At 48.6% G+C, this 15649-nt stretch overlaps 1 protein-coding gene across 1 annotated transcript in view; it reads left to right on the top strand.

Annotated features, from left to right (window-relative positions):
• The first annotated feature begins 391 nt into the window (after positions 1-391).
• The window catches only part of ENPP2 (ectonucleotide pyrophosphatase/phosphodiesterase 2), a 188687-nt gene continuing 173429 nt past the window's right edge, over positions 392-15649 (top strand). Inside the window, exon 1 of the mRNA XM_038745051.1 lies at positions 392-618. Within this exon, the coding sequence (XP_038600979.1) occupies positions 598-618 (21 nt within the window). The 5' untranslated portion in view covers positions 392-597. The remainder of the gene's footprint in view (positions 619-15649) is intronic.

The raw sequence follows: 15649 nt of genomic DNA on the forward strand, positions 1-15649 counted from the left end.
AGTAAGCGCTTAACAAATGCCATCATCATTATTCTTATTATTATTCTTATCTGGAAACAGGGTGGGAAAACCTGTCCGTTCAAGGACAGCACTTGAAGCGAATAAGAGTCACTCCAATCGGAGAGAAAAGAAATAAGCGAACAAACCCATCTGAGAAAAGTATGAATGGGAAATTACGAGAACCTCGAGTTTGGGGGGCTGGGTCATTTCTGCGAAAAAAAAAAAAAGCTTGATTTTGAACCCTGGAGGATGTAAGCGGTGGGGGGAAATCTTCTGGGCTCTGACCTCTGTCTTCCAGAGTCACTTTTAGTCAAAGGTCATGTGTACGCATACAGAGCTCTATCTGTAAAGCAGCCCCTTTGTTCAGAAGACATGTTCCCATTGAACCATTGTCCCCAAGGACAGCGGCTCCCCCCCACCCCGCCACCCCCCCGACTTCATCTGCATTGGAGAAATCTCAAAAGCAAACGAGGCCGGGCAAACAAGACCGACCCGGATCAGACCACAGCTCCAAACTCCTCCGTCAGAGGAGCGGAAACATCTCCAGGGATCTGTCACCGGGACTGTCCGGGAGAGGCCCAAGGCAGCCGTTTAATCATGGAACTGCGAACCGAATGGGTACGGTAGGGCCCTCCTTTCCAAAAATCTGCCGCTGGTTGTTGAGGTCGACTGGGTGCCGGGAGAGGGGACGGCTGAAGCGGGGCCGGGAGGAGGGTGTTGTAAATCCATCGTCGCTCCGGGCTGGGGGGAGCGAAGATGTAGAAGGCGGAGGTGGTCGCCCAACGCACCCAAGGAGGGCAGCTGCCGACTTCGCGGTGGTCCTCGTCCACGTGCTTGGGTTTCTAAACGGCCTGAGAATGGGATCGTGCGATCGGTTGGGGGGTTCTGTGCCTTTGAGTGAAATCTGAGCTGGGAATGTATCTGTTTATTGTTGTATGGGACTGTCCCAAGCGCTTAGTGCAGCACTCTGCACACCGTAAGTGCTCAATAAATACTACTGAATGAATGAATGCTCTCTTCTAGGGAGTAGTTGGGAAGGACAGGGTCTGTATTCTCACCCCACAGGCTATCTCGGTTGCTGAGCCGCTATGGGTTGGACCAGTGTTCATTTTTGCTTTTCCCATATTAGCCGTAGAGCGGACGCTTTTCCCAAGGCTGGAGGGTTTCTCTGGAGAGGGACCTCTGGACACTAGGCTCCTGAACGGACAGTTTGTTTGCCCAGGGGGAAATGTGGGTTTCCTTTTCGGAGCGATAACGTTTCAAGCGGCCGTTCAATTTATTTTCTGGCTTTGCTCTGTCACAAGTGGGAAATGTTGATTATGGACTACAGATAAGGGGGAGGCAAATCTGTTGTTTCTTTGTATGTCCCCTTAAGGCTGTTTAAATGGAGCTTTTCAAGTGATCTGGCTAATTTTGGGTGAGATATTTTGTGGCTTCTCCTGGGCCTAAGCAGATTATGCTTCCTTTTGATCTTTAATGGCTAATCGTTCACGCAAACAGATGGGCAAAATGTGGTCCTGTTTCCGGGGTGCCCGGCTAGGGCTCGGCCTTTCAGCCTGCCAGCCGCCGGCCAGCTGCTGAGCCGGCCCTGATGAGCAACGGAGCCGGAGGGGAAGCTCCAGGGGGGGAAGTTCTCGGTCCTGCTGCCTGTCGGGGCTCTGCACCTCTATTCCCCAAGGTGACCGTGCCCTGGAGTAGGAGGCCCGCGGCTCCCCATGGTCCCAGGACTAAAGCCCGGGAGGGATTATTTAGAGGGAAAGGAACTGCACTCTGCAAACATTGCCTCCCTCCCTTCCCCCCACCCCCACCCTCCTCCTCTTCCTTCTCCTCCCCCTGCTCTTTTCCTCTTCCTTCTTCTCCCCACCAGCCCCCTCCTCCCCCAACATTTCTCCTCTTCCTTCTATCCTCCTTCCCCATCCTCCTCCTCCCTCTAGCATCTTCCTCCCACCCCAGCCGTTTTCTTCTTCCCCCGAGCCTTTTCCTTCCCCCAAGCCTCTTCCCCCCCAGCCTTCTCTCCCCACCCCCAGCCTCCTCCTCCTCCTCCTCTCCCAGTCTCCCCCAACACCTCTTTCCCTCCATCCTCCCGCTTCCCACTACTAGTTTGCCCAAGGAAGGGTGCAAATCACCCTGTAGTATTTGAGATAATCTTGAAAGGCCTGCAAGCTTGTCAACTTTCCCCCCAATCCAATCCCCCATTCTTTAGAACTCCTTCCTCCCTCCCTCCCTCCCTTCCTCCCTTCCCTCCTCTCCTCTCTTTCCTTTCTTCCTTTCTTCCTTCCTTTCTTCCTTCCTTCCTTCCTTCCTTCTTTCCCTCCTTCCCTCCTTCCTTCCTTCCTTCCTTCTTTCCCTCCTTCCCTCCTTCCTTCCTTCCTTCCTTCCTTCCTTCCTTCCTTCCTTCCTTCCTTCCCTCCCTCCCTCCCTCCTCCCCTCCTTCCCTCCCTCCTTCCTTCCTTCCCTCCTTCCCTCCCTCCTTCCTTCCCTCCTTCCCTCCCTCCTTCCCTCCCTCCTTCCTTCCTTCCTTCCTTCCTTCCTTCCTTCCTTCCTTCCTTCCTTCCTTCCTTCCTTCCTTCCCTCCTTCCCTCTTTCCTTCCCTCCTTCCTTCCCTCCTTCCCTCCCTCCCTCCCTCCCTCCTTCCTTCCTTCCTTCCTTCCTTCCTTCCTTCCTTCCTTCCTTCCTTCCTTCCTTCCTTCCCTCCTCACCTTCTTTCCCTCCTTTCCTCCTTCTCTCCTTCCTTCCTTCCTTCCTTCCCTCTTTCCCTCTGTCTCTGGCCCCACCCCTACTAGCTGGACTTTTGGATCCTTTATGGGGAAGAGGAGAACGAGGGAACTCTTGGGGTCTCTGGACTCCCCTTCTCTGGAGTGAGGGCTGTCATCCCTGCTCTTGCTTTCCCTTCTGATTCTCTTGTCTTCCCAGCCAGCCCAGCCCTTCTTCACCCCCAGAGGAGAGGGGATGACCCACCTAGCTCAAATCTAGGTCTTGAGCCCTGCAGTGGCAGACAGACTTGTAAGCTTCTGTGTCCCCCTCCTGACTGAGGCCTGGAGGCTTAGGAACCAGGGAAAGGCAAAGCACAGTTCTTGGAGAAGAGAAACCAAGGGAGGGAAGGAAAGTGGTTGGAAATAGCCCAGAGAGGCAGCCCTGGGGCTGGAAAGTCCCGAACTCGCCACCTCAATGACTCCTTCCTCACAGAGCGTCCCAAGGCCCTTCACTGCCTTCTGAATCTCTTCATCTTCATTTGGGAAAAATGATGGCAGATGGAGTGGCTATTTCGTATCAGAAATTTAATTTACAGGAGACATCTTATGCATCTGCTAATGCATATAACACCACCATTTGTATTAGAGGACAATGTACAGTTCAGCCCTTTCTATCTGCAGGGGGCTGTACTGGGTGCTACGTGCAGGGCACTGCCCTGGGCATCCGCTGCATGCAGGGTGTTGTATTGGGTGCCGCCTCTGTGCATGGAGCTGTGCTGGGTGTCTTCTGTGTGAAGGGTGCTGTGCTGGGTGTCCACGGTGTGCGGGGCACTGCACTGGTCATCTGCTGTGTTCAGGGGGATGTACTGGATGCCTACTGGGTGCAGAGAGCTAATTGGGCACCTGGGACATCTGTTGGATGCACAACTGGACTGCTTGAGGAAGGAGTTTTTGTTCATAGAGCTCAATTTTAGCTGGGTGTTTCTTTTGGGAGAAAGCGACTCCATTTTTTCAAAATTAATGTGATTCCCCTTCTAGGCTGTGAGCCAGTTGTTGGGTAGGGGCCATCTCTATATGTTGCCAACTTGTACTTCCCAAGCGCTTAGTCCAGTGCTCTGCACACAGTAAGCGCTCAATAAATACGATTGAATGAATTAATGAATGAATGAATAGAGCAGGGTGGGGATCTTGGGGTGGAGGCCAGCGCTCTGAAGGGCCAGCCCAGGTGCTGTATCATGGGGGTGGGAGAGGGGTGGGGGCTACGGGGGAAACCAGAAAAGGAAGGCAGAGTCACAAACATTACTGATTGCATTTGCTGAATATCTGTGCCATCTGTACTACTACTGATGGTAACCGTGGTATTTAAGCACTTACTGTGTGCGAAGCACTGTTCTACACAGTGAAATAGATACAAGTTAATCAGGTCAGACACAGTCCCTGTCCCACATGGGGCTCACAGGCTTGTGCAGAGCTTTGTACTAAGCAGTCCCAGCTCTCAGTGTCGCACCTGGAGTTTCCAGTACTCTACCAGTCTCGGCTATGGCAGGAAGAGTCAAGCAGAGGCATATCTGTTCCATCCCTAGCTCAGGCAGTGGCTAGCTAGTGGCAGGCAATCTGCTACAAGTCAAAACTCACCCACGCTGGGCAGCATTGGCATGGGAGAGAGTCGAGGGCGGAGACTCGAGTTTACTGCACGGAAGGAGGCAATGGTAAACCACTTGGTATTTTTACCAAGAAAGCTCTATGGATACACTACCAGAATGATTGCATATGGAGAGTAGGGCATTCTGGAAGAGATGTGTCCGTGTTGTCGCTATGGGTTGGAAACGACTCGACGGCATAAGACAAGACAAAGCACTCAAGAAAGTCAGCTACAGCATTTACTCCGTTGCCTATGCACTTGGATCTGTAGCCTCTGGACTTGATTTTCACCCAAACTTCAGCCCCACAGCACTTATGTACAGATCTGTAATTTATTTCTGTAAATGTCTCTCTCCCCCTCTAGACTTTAAGCTCGTTGTGGACAGGAATCGTGTCTACCAACTGTGTTGCTCTCCCAAGCACTAAGGACAGTGCTCTGCCCACTAAGCACTTGGTAAATCCCCTTGGTTGATTTATGCAGACTGATGCTATTCTAGAATAATAATAATAACTGTGGCATTTGTTAAGCACTTACTATGTGCCAGGCACTGTTCTAAGCTCTGGGGTGGATACAATTGGGTTAGACATAGTCCCTGTCCCACATGGGGCTCACAGTCTTAATCCCCTTTTACAGCTGAGGTAACTGAGGCACAGAGAAGTGAAGCGACTTCCCCAAGGTCACACAGCTGACAAGTGGTAGAGCCGGAATTAGAAACCAGGTCCTTCTGACTCCTAGACCTGTGCTCTCTCCGCTAGGCCAATCTGCTTCTCAATCCTCATTGAGGTGGTGTCCAGATGAGAGACGGTGGGAATGAGAAGAAGCAGGAGAAGCAGCGTGGCTCAGTGGAAAGAGCCCGGGCTTTGGAGTCAGAGGTCATGGGTTCAAATCCCGGCTCCGCCAACTGTCAGCTGTGTGACTTTGGGCAAGTCACTTCACTTCTCTGTGCCTCAGTTCCCTCATCTGCAAATGTGGGACAACCTGATCACCTTGTAACCTCCCCAGCGCTTAGAACAGTGCTTTGCACATAGAGCTTAACAAATACCATTATTATTATTATTATTATTATTATTATTATTATTAAATGAAGTCCATCCCTTTCCTTGAAGACCCTGAGTTTCCATCTTGGCTTCCTGGGGAGCAGTCCCTACTGGGTAAGGGTATGAGGAGCTCCAGGGGGCTGGTGGCTGTACTTAATAATAACAATACTACTACTAATAATAATTGTGATATTAAGCACTCTCTTTGTGCCAGGCACTGTACTAAGCACTGGGATAGAGACAAGCAAATCGGTTGGACACAGTCCCTGTCCCACGTAGGGCTCACAATCTTAATCCCCATTTTACAGCTAAGGTACCTGGGGCCCAGAGCAGTGAAGTAACTTGCCCAAGGTCACACAGCAGACGAGTGGTGGAGCTAGGAGTAGAACCCATGACCTTCTGACTCCCAGACTATGCCATGCTGTACTTCCTGCTCATTCATTCAGTCGCATTTATTTAGCACTTACTGTGAGCAGAGCACTGCTACTGCTGCTGCTATCGCACTTCCCTTTCTCCTGGGCTCTCACCCTCCAGGATGCTCCCTGCTTCAGCCATCCCGCTTCCTTGTCGACAGGCATCAACTAATAATAATGATAATAATAATAATAATGGTACTTGTTAAGCCCTTAGTATGTGCTGAGAACTGTTATAAGCACTGGGGTAGGTTCAAGTCAATCAGGTTGGAAACGGTCCCTGTCCCATATGGGGCTCACAGTCTGAATAGGTGGGAGTAGGATTTAATCCCCATTTTCAACTGAGGTAACTGAGACTGAGAGAAGTGAAGTGATTTGCCCGAGGCCACACAGCAGACAAGCGGCAGAGTCAGGATTAGAACCCAAGCCCTCTGAGTCCCTGGGCTCTTATGCCTGGTCTGTGAGCCTCCTGGCAGTGGGTGGGTCCCCAGAAGAAGATTTCAGGATTGGCACCCGGGCAGCGAGGGAAAACCGAGCTGACCAGAGACCTGCTGGGCCCAGCCGTCGGCCCTGTGGGTCTTTCCCTTGGAGACTCCCATCTTCTTCTCGGGCAGAAAAACGGGAACTGATCCTTTGTCCCCTGGCAGCCTCAGCCACTAGGACAGGAGAATTGGAGCCTTTGGGAATGAATCGAAAGAGAATGGAATAATAATAATAATAATAATGGTATTTGTTAAGCGCTTACTATGTGCAAAGCACTGTTCTAAGTGCTGGGGAGGTTGCAAGTTGTCCCACGGGGGGCTTACAGTTTTAATCCCCATTTTCCAGATGAGGTAACTGAGGCCCAGAGCAGTGAAGTGACTTGCCCAAAGTCACACAGCTGATATTTGGCGGAGCCGGGATTTGAACCCATGACCTCTGACTCCAGAGCCTGTCCACTGAGCCACGCTGCTTCTCAGCATGTGAGAATGGCTGAATAAGGAATGGCTTATCTTCGGCCAGGATGTAAAATCGAAGGACTGTTCTCTGGAATCTCTAGAAGAAGGAGAAGCAGTGTGCCCTAGTGGAAAGAGCAGGGGCCTGGGAGCCTAATCCTGGCTCTGCCATTTGTCTGCTGTGTGACCTTGGGCCACTCACTTCACTTTTCTGTGCCTCAGCTTCCTCATCTGTGCTTGGCACAGAGTAAGGCCTTAGCTAATGCTACCACCATTATTATTATTATTATTATCATTACACCTATCAGCCTGAAATGAGTACTCATTAAATGCTACTGATGTTGCTTTTGGTGAGATTGAATGCCGCAACATGACACTGTGCAGAACAGAAGCAGTCTGGCCCAGTGGATAGAGCATGGTCCTGAGGGTCAGAAGGACCTGGGTTCCAATTCCGGCTCTGCCACTTGTCTATGTGACCATGGGCAAGTCATTTCACTTCTCTCGGCCTCAGTTACCTCATCTGTAAAATGGAGATTAAAACTGTGAGCCTGATGTGGGACATGGACTGTGTCCAACCTGATTAGCTTGTATTTACCCCAGTGCTTAGTACAGTGCCTGGCATATAGTAAGCACTTAACAAATCCCATTAAAAAAAAGTACAGGCATTCAGCAGTCCTTTATGGGGGGAAAGGATTTTAAGAGCAGGGCCCAATAATGCTGCTTGAACAGTTTTGGAGGGATAGCAAAGAACCTCCCCCAGGGCTGGCCGCCCGTTGGAATCCGTCATTTCTCTTCCTTTACTTGGGCCAGGAATTCTTGTCGGTTCTTCAGTTGTGGGTTTTACCGGTGATTCCTTTGATTGAAATCTGGAATGACCTTCCAGGAAAGTCGATCTCATTTTAACAAAACTTTTTTTTTTTGGAAGCTTGCAAAATGATATCCCATAAATGTTTTATTTGATTTGAGTTGAAAATAAACAGCGGTGACTTTACAAGTCAGTAGTCCAGCTGAGGAATTGCCTCCGGGCACCTCAATTCAACAGAATCTGCTTAATGGAATCATTGGTTTCAGGGGTCAATACCGCCTGTTTTGGAAGAAAGAACATCCCGGACACTTTTGACTCGAATTCAACCGAGTCTGGGAAATGTTAGAATATGTTTTTCGTGTGGAAGCCAGGAACCAGTTGAAAAAGGAAACACTAGACTGCACATAAACTTCTTTCACCGTTTGCAAGCTTGCTGTGGGCAGGGAATGCGATGATTTTGTTATAGCCTTTTTGGAAGAAAACTTCATAGGGCTCTAACACTTTTAACTATCAAATAGCACTTTCCATGTGCTTAGCACTGGGGTAGAGATGAGATAATCAGGTTGAACACAGTCACTGCCCCACATGGGGCTCACAGTCTAAGTAAGAGGGAGAACAGATATTGAATCCCCATTTTTCAGATGAGGAAACTGAGTCCCAGAGAAGTTAAGTTTGTTCATTCATTCATTCATTCAATTGTATTTATTGAGTACTTACTGTATGCAGAGTACTGTACCAAGTGTTTGGAAAAATACAATGCAGCAATGAATAATAATAATGGTATTTGTTAAGCGCTTACTATGTGCAAAGAACTGTTCTAAGCGCTGGGGGGATACAAGGTGATCAGGTTGCCCCATGTGGGGCTCACAGTCTTAATCCCCATTTTACAGATGAGGGAACTGAGGCCCAGAGAAGTTAAGTGACTTGCCCAAAGTCACACAGCTGACAGGTGGCGGAGCCGGGATCCCTGCCCACAAGAGCTCACAGTCTAGATAGGGGGAGACAGGCAGCAATACAAATAAACAGACATCAACATAAATAAATGAAATTACAGATATATGTATAAGTGCTACGTGGTGTTGGAGGGGGAAGAGCAAAGGGAGCAAGTCAGGGTGATGCAGAAGGGAGTGAGAAATGAGGAAAAGTGAGGCTTAGTCTGGGAAGGCCTCTTGGAGGAGATGTGCCATCATTCATTCATTCATTCAATTGTATTTAATTGAATACAGCGCACTGTACTAAGCACTTGGGAAGTACAAGTCAGCAACATATAGGGACGGTCCCTACCCAACAACGGGCTCACAGTCTAGAAGGGGGAGACAGACAACAAAACAAAACATGTAGACTGGTGTCAAAACCATCAGAATAAATAGAATTATAGCTATATGCACATCATTAATAAAATAGAGTAGTAAATTTGTACAAGTAAAATAGAGTAATAAAACTGTACAAATATATGCAAGTGCTGTGGGGAGGAGAAGGAAGTAGGGCGGGGGGGCGATGGGGAGGGGAGGAGAGGAAAAAGGGCGCTCAGTTTGGGAAGGCCTCCTGGAGGAGGTGAGCTCTCAGTAGGGTTTTAAAGGGAGGAAGAGAGCTAGTTTGGCGGATGTGTGGAGGGAGAGCATTCCAGGCAGTAAGGCTTTGAAGGTGGGGAGAGTAATTGTCTGGCAGATTTGAGGAGGGAGAGCATTCCAGGCCAGGGGTAGGACATGGGCCGGGTCGGTGGTGAGACAGGCGAGAACAAGGCCCAGTGAGGAGGTTTGCACCAGAGGAGCAAAGTGCGTGGGCTGGGCTGTAGAAGGAGAAAAAAAAAGTGAGGTAGGAGGGGGCAAGGTGATGGGCTGCTTGCCTGGGGTCATACAGCAGGTAAGTTCCCCTTCTCCATCCCATCCCCCCATCTTACCTCCTTCCCTTCCCCACAGCACCTGTATATATGTATATATGTTTGTACATATTTATTACTCTATTTATTTATTTATTTATTTTACTTGTACATATCTATTCTATTTATTTTATTTTGTTAGTATGGTTTTGTTCTCTGTCTCCCCCTTTTAGACTGTGAGCCCACTGTTGGGTAGGGACTGTCTCTATATGTTGCCAATTTGTATTTCCCAAGCGCTTAGTACAGTGCTCTGCACATAGTAAGCGCTCAATAAATACGATTGATGATGATGATGATGAAGTGGCAGAGCTGGGATTAGAACCCAAGTCCTCTGTGTCCCATACCCATGGTCTTTCCACTGGGCTATGCTGCTTCTCAATAGGGGACAACTTGTTACTCTTTATCCAAGGTCAGTTTTGGTTACTCATTGTAACATATTCCGTCTCATATGGGACTGAGTTATCAGAAAGTCATAATACCATTTATTAGGGCTTCAGACCCATTTCCCACGTGGGCCGCAGGCATTGTTGGGCTGTGCCCTGATCCACCCACACTGTTCCCAAGTTACTATCTCATGATGTGCAGGCTCGCTTTGTTCTGTCGGCTCAGAGCCCCAGATCCCCAGCATTCCTCTGAGGGACCACTGTCCCCCACCCCTGTCCGCTTTCTGTCCCATGGCCCTCTCTCCAGAGCTCCCAGGATCCCACCTTTCTCTTCCCACTCTCCACTCCCCCTCCAGAGAGACCAGGCCCCTGTCCTCCATCCTTGCTCCAGAGATCTCAGGCCCCAGGTTATATAGTCTTCGCTCCAGAATTCCAGGTCCCTGATCATGTGGCCTTTGCTTCAGAATTCCAGGCCCCTACCCTCCTCCCTCGCTCCGGAGCTCTGGGCCCCCGCTCCCAACTTCTCCCTCATCCCTCACTCCAAAACTCTGGCCTCCACCCTCGCTCCAGAGTTGCAGGCCCCGGTTCTCCTCCCTCTCTCCAGAACTCCAGACCCCACCCTCCTCCCTCTCTCCAGAACTCCAGACCCTTGCCCTCTAACCTAGCTCCAGAGCTCAGGCCTCCACTTACTTAGACATGACGTCCGCCTTGAAGCTGCTCCTTCTGAATTTTGAATGCCGGTACTGTGCCCATTCTCCTTCTCCCCACATCCACTGCACAGCTGTCCCTTCTGGCATGGCACTCCGAGGCGATGCCCTCAGTCTCTTGCAATCCCAAGTCATCTTTGCCCTCAACTTGTGGCAAGCGGATGCCAAATCATTTTTAGTCCAGGAGCCTAAATGACTTTCCGCACCTACCTCCAAAAGCCTTCAAAACCCTCCTATCCACATTGAGCAGAAACTCCTGTCCATTGGCTTTATGCCTTCTCCCTTCTATCTTCTCTCTTCTCCCACTATCACCCCAGTTGGCACTCTTCATTCCCCTGTCTGCATGTTCAATCAGTTGTGTTTATTAAGCACTTACTGTGTGCAGAACACTGTAGTAAGCCCTTGAGAGAGTACAAAATAGTATTCATTCATTCAATCATATTTATTGAGCACTTACTGTGTGCAAAGCACTGGACTAAGCGCTTGGGAAGTACAAGTTGGCAACATATAGAGACGGTTCCTACCCAACAGCGGGCTCACAGTCTAGAAGGGGGAGACAGACAACAAAACAAAACATATTAACAAAATAAAATAAATAGAATAAATATGTACAAGTAAAATAAATAGAGTAATAAATATGTACAAACACATGTACATATATATAGGTGTTGTGGGGAGAGGAAGGAGGTAAGGCGGGGGGATGGGGAGGGGGAGGAGGGGGAGAGGAAGGACGGGGCTCAGTCTGGGAAGGCCTCCTGGAAGAGGTGAGCTCTCAGTAGGGCTTTGAAGGGAGGAAGAGAGCTAGCTTGGCAGATGTAGTGTTGGTAGACACTATCCCTGCCCACAGCAAGCTTATAGTCCAGAAGGGGAGACAGACATGAAAATAAATTGCAGATGCATTGAGAAGCAGCAAGGCATAGTGGATAGAGCACGGGCCTGGGATTCAGCATGTCATGGGTTCTAATCCCAGCTCTGCCACTTGTCTGCTGTGTGGCCTTGAGTAAGTCACTTAACTTCTCTGTGGCTCAGTTAACCTCATCTGTCAAATGGGGATTAAGAACTATATGCTTGTATCCACTCCAGGGCTTAGTTCAGTGTCTGGCACACAGTAAGTGCTGAACAAATACCATAATTATAATTATAATTATTATATGTACGTAAGTGTTGGCAAGGGGAGAATATCAAATTACTTAAGGGGTACAGAACTTAGTGCATAGGTGCTTAGTGCTTAGGGACAGTGTGGCTCAGTGAAAAGAGCATGGACTTTGGAGTCAGAGGTCATGGGTTCAAATCCCAGCTCAGCCAATTGTCAGCTGTGTGACTTTGGGCAAGTCACTTCACTTCTCTGTGCCTCAGTTACTGCAACTGTAGAATGGGGATGAATACTGTGAGCCCCCCGAGGGATAGCCTGATCACCTTGTAACCTCCCCAGCGCTTAGAATGGTGCTTTGCACATAGCAAGCGCTTAATAGATACCATCGTTATTATTATTATTATTATAGGTGTGTAGTGCAGAAGGAAGGGTGAGGCAGAGAAGGTGGAGCATAGTCGGGGAAGGCCTCTGGGAGGAGGGGTGATTTGTAGAAGGGCTTTGAAGTGAGGAGAGAGGTGGTCTGTCAGATATGAAGGAGAAGGACACGGGCAAGAGGTAGGTGGCAAGAAAGATGAGGAAGAGGTGCAGTGAGAAGGTTGACATTAGAAGGGTCACGTGGAAGGGTGGTTTGTAGAACAGTGCTTTGCACATAGTAAGCACTTAATAAATGCCATCATTATTATTATTAGTAGTAGGAAGTCAGTGAGGTAGGTAGGAGGGAGGGAGCTGATTAAGTGCCTTAAAGCTGATGGTGAAGTGTCTGTTTGATGCCTTGCTGTGCCTCATTCTCACCTCTCCTGCCACAGTATCTCACGCTCTCTCACTTCCCCTTCCCCCTGCTAAGACTCCCTGCCTGTAATTTCCTCTCACTTCATAATGATGGCATTTATTAAGCGCTTACTATGTGCAAAGCACTGTTCTAAGCGCTGGGGAGGTAACAAGGTGATCAGGTTGTCCCACGGGGGGCTCACAGTCTTCATCCCCATTTTACAGATGAGTTCACTGAGACACAAAGAAGTGAAGTGACTTGCCCGAAGTCACACAGCTAAGTGGCGGAGCCGGGATTTGAACCCATGACCTCTGACTCCAAAGCCCGGGCTCTTTCCACTGAGCCATGCTGCTTCTCTATCTTACTGACCACAACCCTCTCCCAATTTTCAGATATTCCACAATTCATTTCTATTCTCCCCACTTCACATCGGCACTTTTACGCTAGTAATAATAATAATGACAACTGTGATATTGAAGGTTTTACTTTGTGCCAGACACATGCAACACATAAGGCAATCAGGTTGGACACATTCCCTATCCCTCATGGGTCTCACTGCCTAAAGAAGGGGAAGGACAAGTATTTAATTCTCAAGTTATGGATGAGGAAACTGAGGCACTGAGAAGTTGTTTGATTATTATTTACTTATGCCATTTGTTAAATGCCTGCTGTCTGTCAGACACTATACTAGGTTATGGGATAGAAAAAAGCCGTTGGGGTAGATAATAATAATAATGATGGTATTTGTTAAGCACTTGCTATGTGCAAAGCACTGTTCTAAGTGCTGGGGGGATACAAGGTGATCAGGTTGTCCCACATAGGGCTCTCAGTCTTAACCCCCATTTTACAGATGAGGGAACTGAGGCACAGAGAAGTTAAGTGACTTGCCCAAAGTCACACAGCTGACAAGTGGCGGAGCCGGGATTTAACCCCATGACCTCTGACTCCAAAACCCATGCTCTTTCCACTGAGCCACGCTGCTTCTCTATACAAGCTAATCAGGTTGGACACGGTCCGACTCCCACACGAGGCTCACAGTCTTAATCCCCATTTTGCAGATGAGGGAACTGAGGCAGAGAGAAGTTAAATGACGTGCCCAAAGTCACACAGCAGACAAGTGGCAGAGCTGGGGTTAGACCCCAAGTCCCTCTGACTCCCAGGGCTGTTCTCTTCCCACTAGGCCACGCTGACTTGTCCAGAGTTATGAAGCAGATAAGTGTTGGAGCCGAGCTTTGAACCCAAGTCCTCTGACTTGGAGGCCCCTGTTCTCTTCACTAGGCCGTGCTGCTTCTCATCATAATGTATAAGCTTTGGGAAGAGAATAGCCTAGAAAAATATCCTGTCAGGCTGCCCGGAACTATTAGAAATACTTCTGTTTCAGCCCACTCAGTGGGGTGACACTGGCATGGAAACAAGTCACTAAGTCAGTGTAGAATGGATGTCAGGACTCTCGAACGGTGCTCTGCACATAGTAAGCTTTCAATAAATGCCATCGATTGATTGATTAATTGCAGGAATCACTGTGACCCAATGCTGTGGCCTTTGAGTTTTTGGTATTCGCCCCACCCTCAACTCCACAGCACTCAGTGTACATATATATATATATATATATATATATATATATATATATATATATATATATGTATATATATATATGTGTGTGTGTGTGTGTGTGTGTGTGTGTATAAATTGTTTATTCATTAAATGTCTCTCCCTCTAGACTGTAAGCTCGTCGTGGGCAGGAAACGTGTCTACCAATTGTATTGGGCTCTCCGAAGCACTTAGTACTGTACTCTGTACACACTGAGCACTCAGTAAATGCCATTCATTGATTGCTAGTAGAAAGAGTCCAAGCCTGGGAATCAGAAGACTCGGGTTCTAATCCTGGCTCTACCAGTTGTCTGCTGAGTGACTCGAGGCAAGTTGCTTCGCTTCTCTGGGCCTCAGTTTGTCATTTGTCAAATGGGAATTCAAAATCTGTCCTCTCTCCTCCTTAGACTATGAGCCCCATGTGGAACAGGGACTGTGTCTGACCTGATTGTACTGAATCTAACCCAGAGCTAGAAAAACACTTGACACATAATACGTGCTGAACAAATACCACTATTATTATTTACCTGATTTTAAGGTGTCAGTATTTATTGAGCTATGTGCACTGCAAACAATACTGGATGCCTAATGAGGGTAGAGCATACTAGTGTATGTTTCTTGGTTGTGTAATTCTGTCCTGGCAAATACCTTTATCAGGCCCAGTACTTAGCACAGTGATGAGCGTACTGTAAGGCCTCACTAAATCCTGTAATAATTAAGAACGCCCTAATATTCTGTTGGCGAGGAAGAGTGGGGAGGATGTGGAAAGGGAGAAGCAGAGAACGATGCTGTCCACTCTGTCGGGCAGCCCCCCTGTCAGCAGCCTTGCAAGGAGCTTCAGCGTGTAGAGAGGTGTAAGAGGAGGTACTTCGCTATTAGGGACTCCCTGAAGAAAAGAAGCCTGCTGTTTAACCCAGTTGGGGCAAATTCTTCATTAAAGAGGCAGCGTGGCCTGGTGGAAACCAGGCCTGCAAGCCTGTGGGTTCTAACCCTGGCTCCACCGCTTCTCTGCTGTGTGTCCTTGGGCAAGTCACTTCACTTCTCTGGGCCTCAGTTTCCTCATCCGCAAAATGGGGTTTAAATCCTAGTCCCTCCTACCTAGATTGTAAACTCCCTGTGGGAGAGGGGCTGTGTCCAACTTCATAACCTTGCATCTACCCCAGTACTTAGAATGGGACTTGACACGTAGTGAAGCGTTTAACAAATACCACTTAAAAAAAAACTGAAGTTGGAAAACCACTACCACAGTCAGCAGAAGCTATGATTTCTGCAGTCTTCGGCAAAAGCTAATGATCACCTCACAGTTCCTCATTTAGAGAATGATGCAATGTCATGCTCTGAATTGCTTTAGCAAGATTTGAGCAATGTTTAGTGTTGTTGAATGTTTCTGGGAGCAGGGTCCTATGCTTGGGAGATGCATGGAGTGGGGAGGCAGAGTAAACCAGAAACAGATGTAATTGAGAAGTAGCATGGCCCAGTGGAAAGAGTGCGGGCCTGAGAGTTAGAGGACCTGAGTTGTAGTCCTCGCTCTACCATGGGTCGGCTGTGTGACCTTAAGCAAGTCACTTTACTTTTCCGGGCCTCCATTACCTCATCCGTAAAATGGGGATTAAATCCTACTCCTCCCACTTAGTTCTTAGTTAGCCCCATGTGAGACAGGGGCTGTGCTCAGTCTGATCAACTTGTAACCACCCCAGCGCTTA

Source organism: Tachyglossus aculeatus, chromosome 4 (assembly GCF_015852505.1).
Source record: "Tachyglossus aculeatus isolate mTacAcu1 chromosome 4, mTacAcu1.pri, whole genome shotgun sequence".
Lineage (NCBI taxonomy): Eukaryota > Metazoa > Chordata > Mammalia > Monotremata > Tachyglossidae > Tachyglossus > Tachyglossus aculeatus.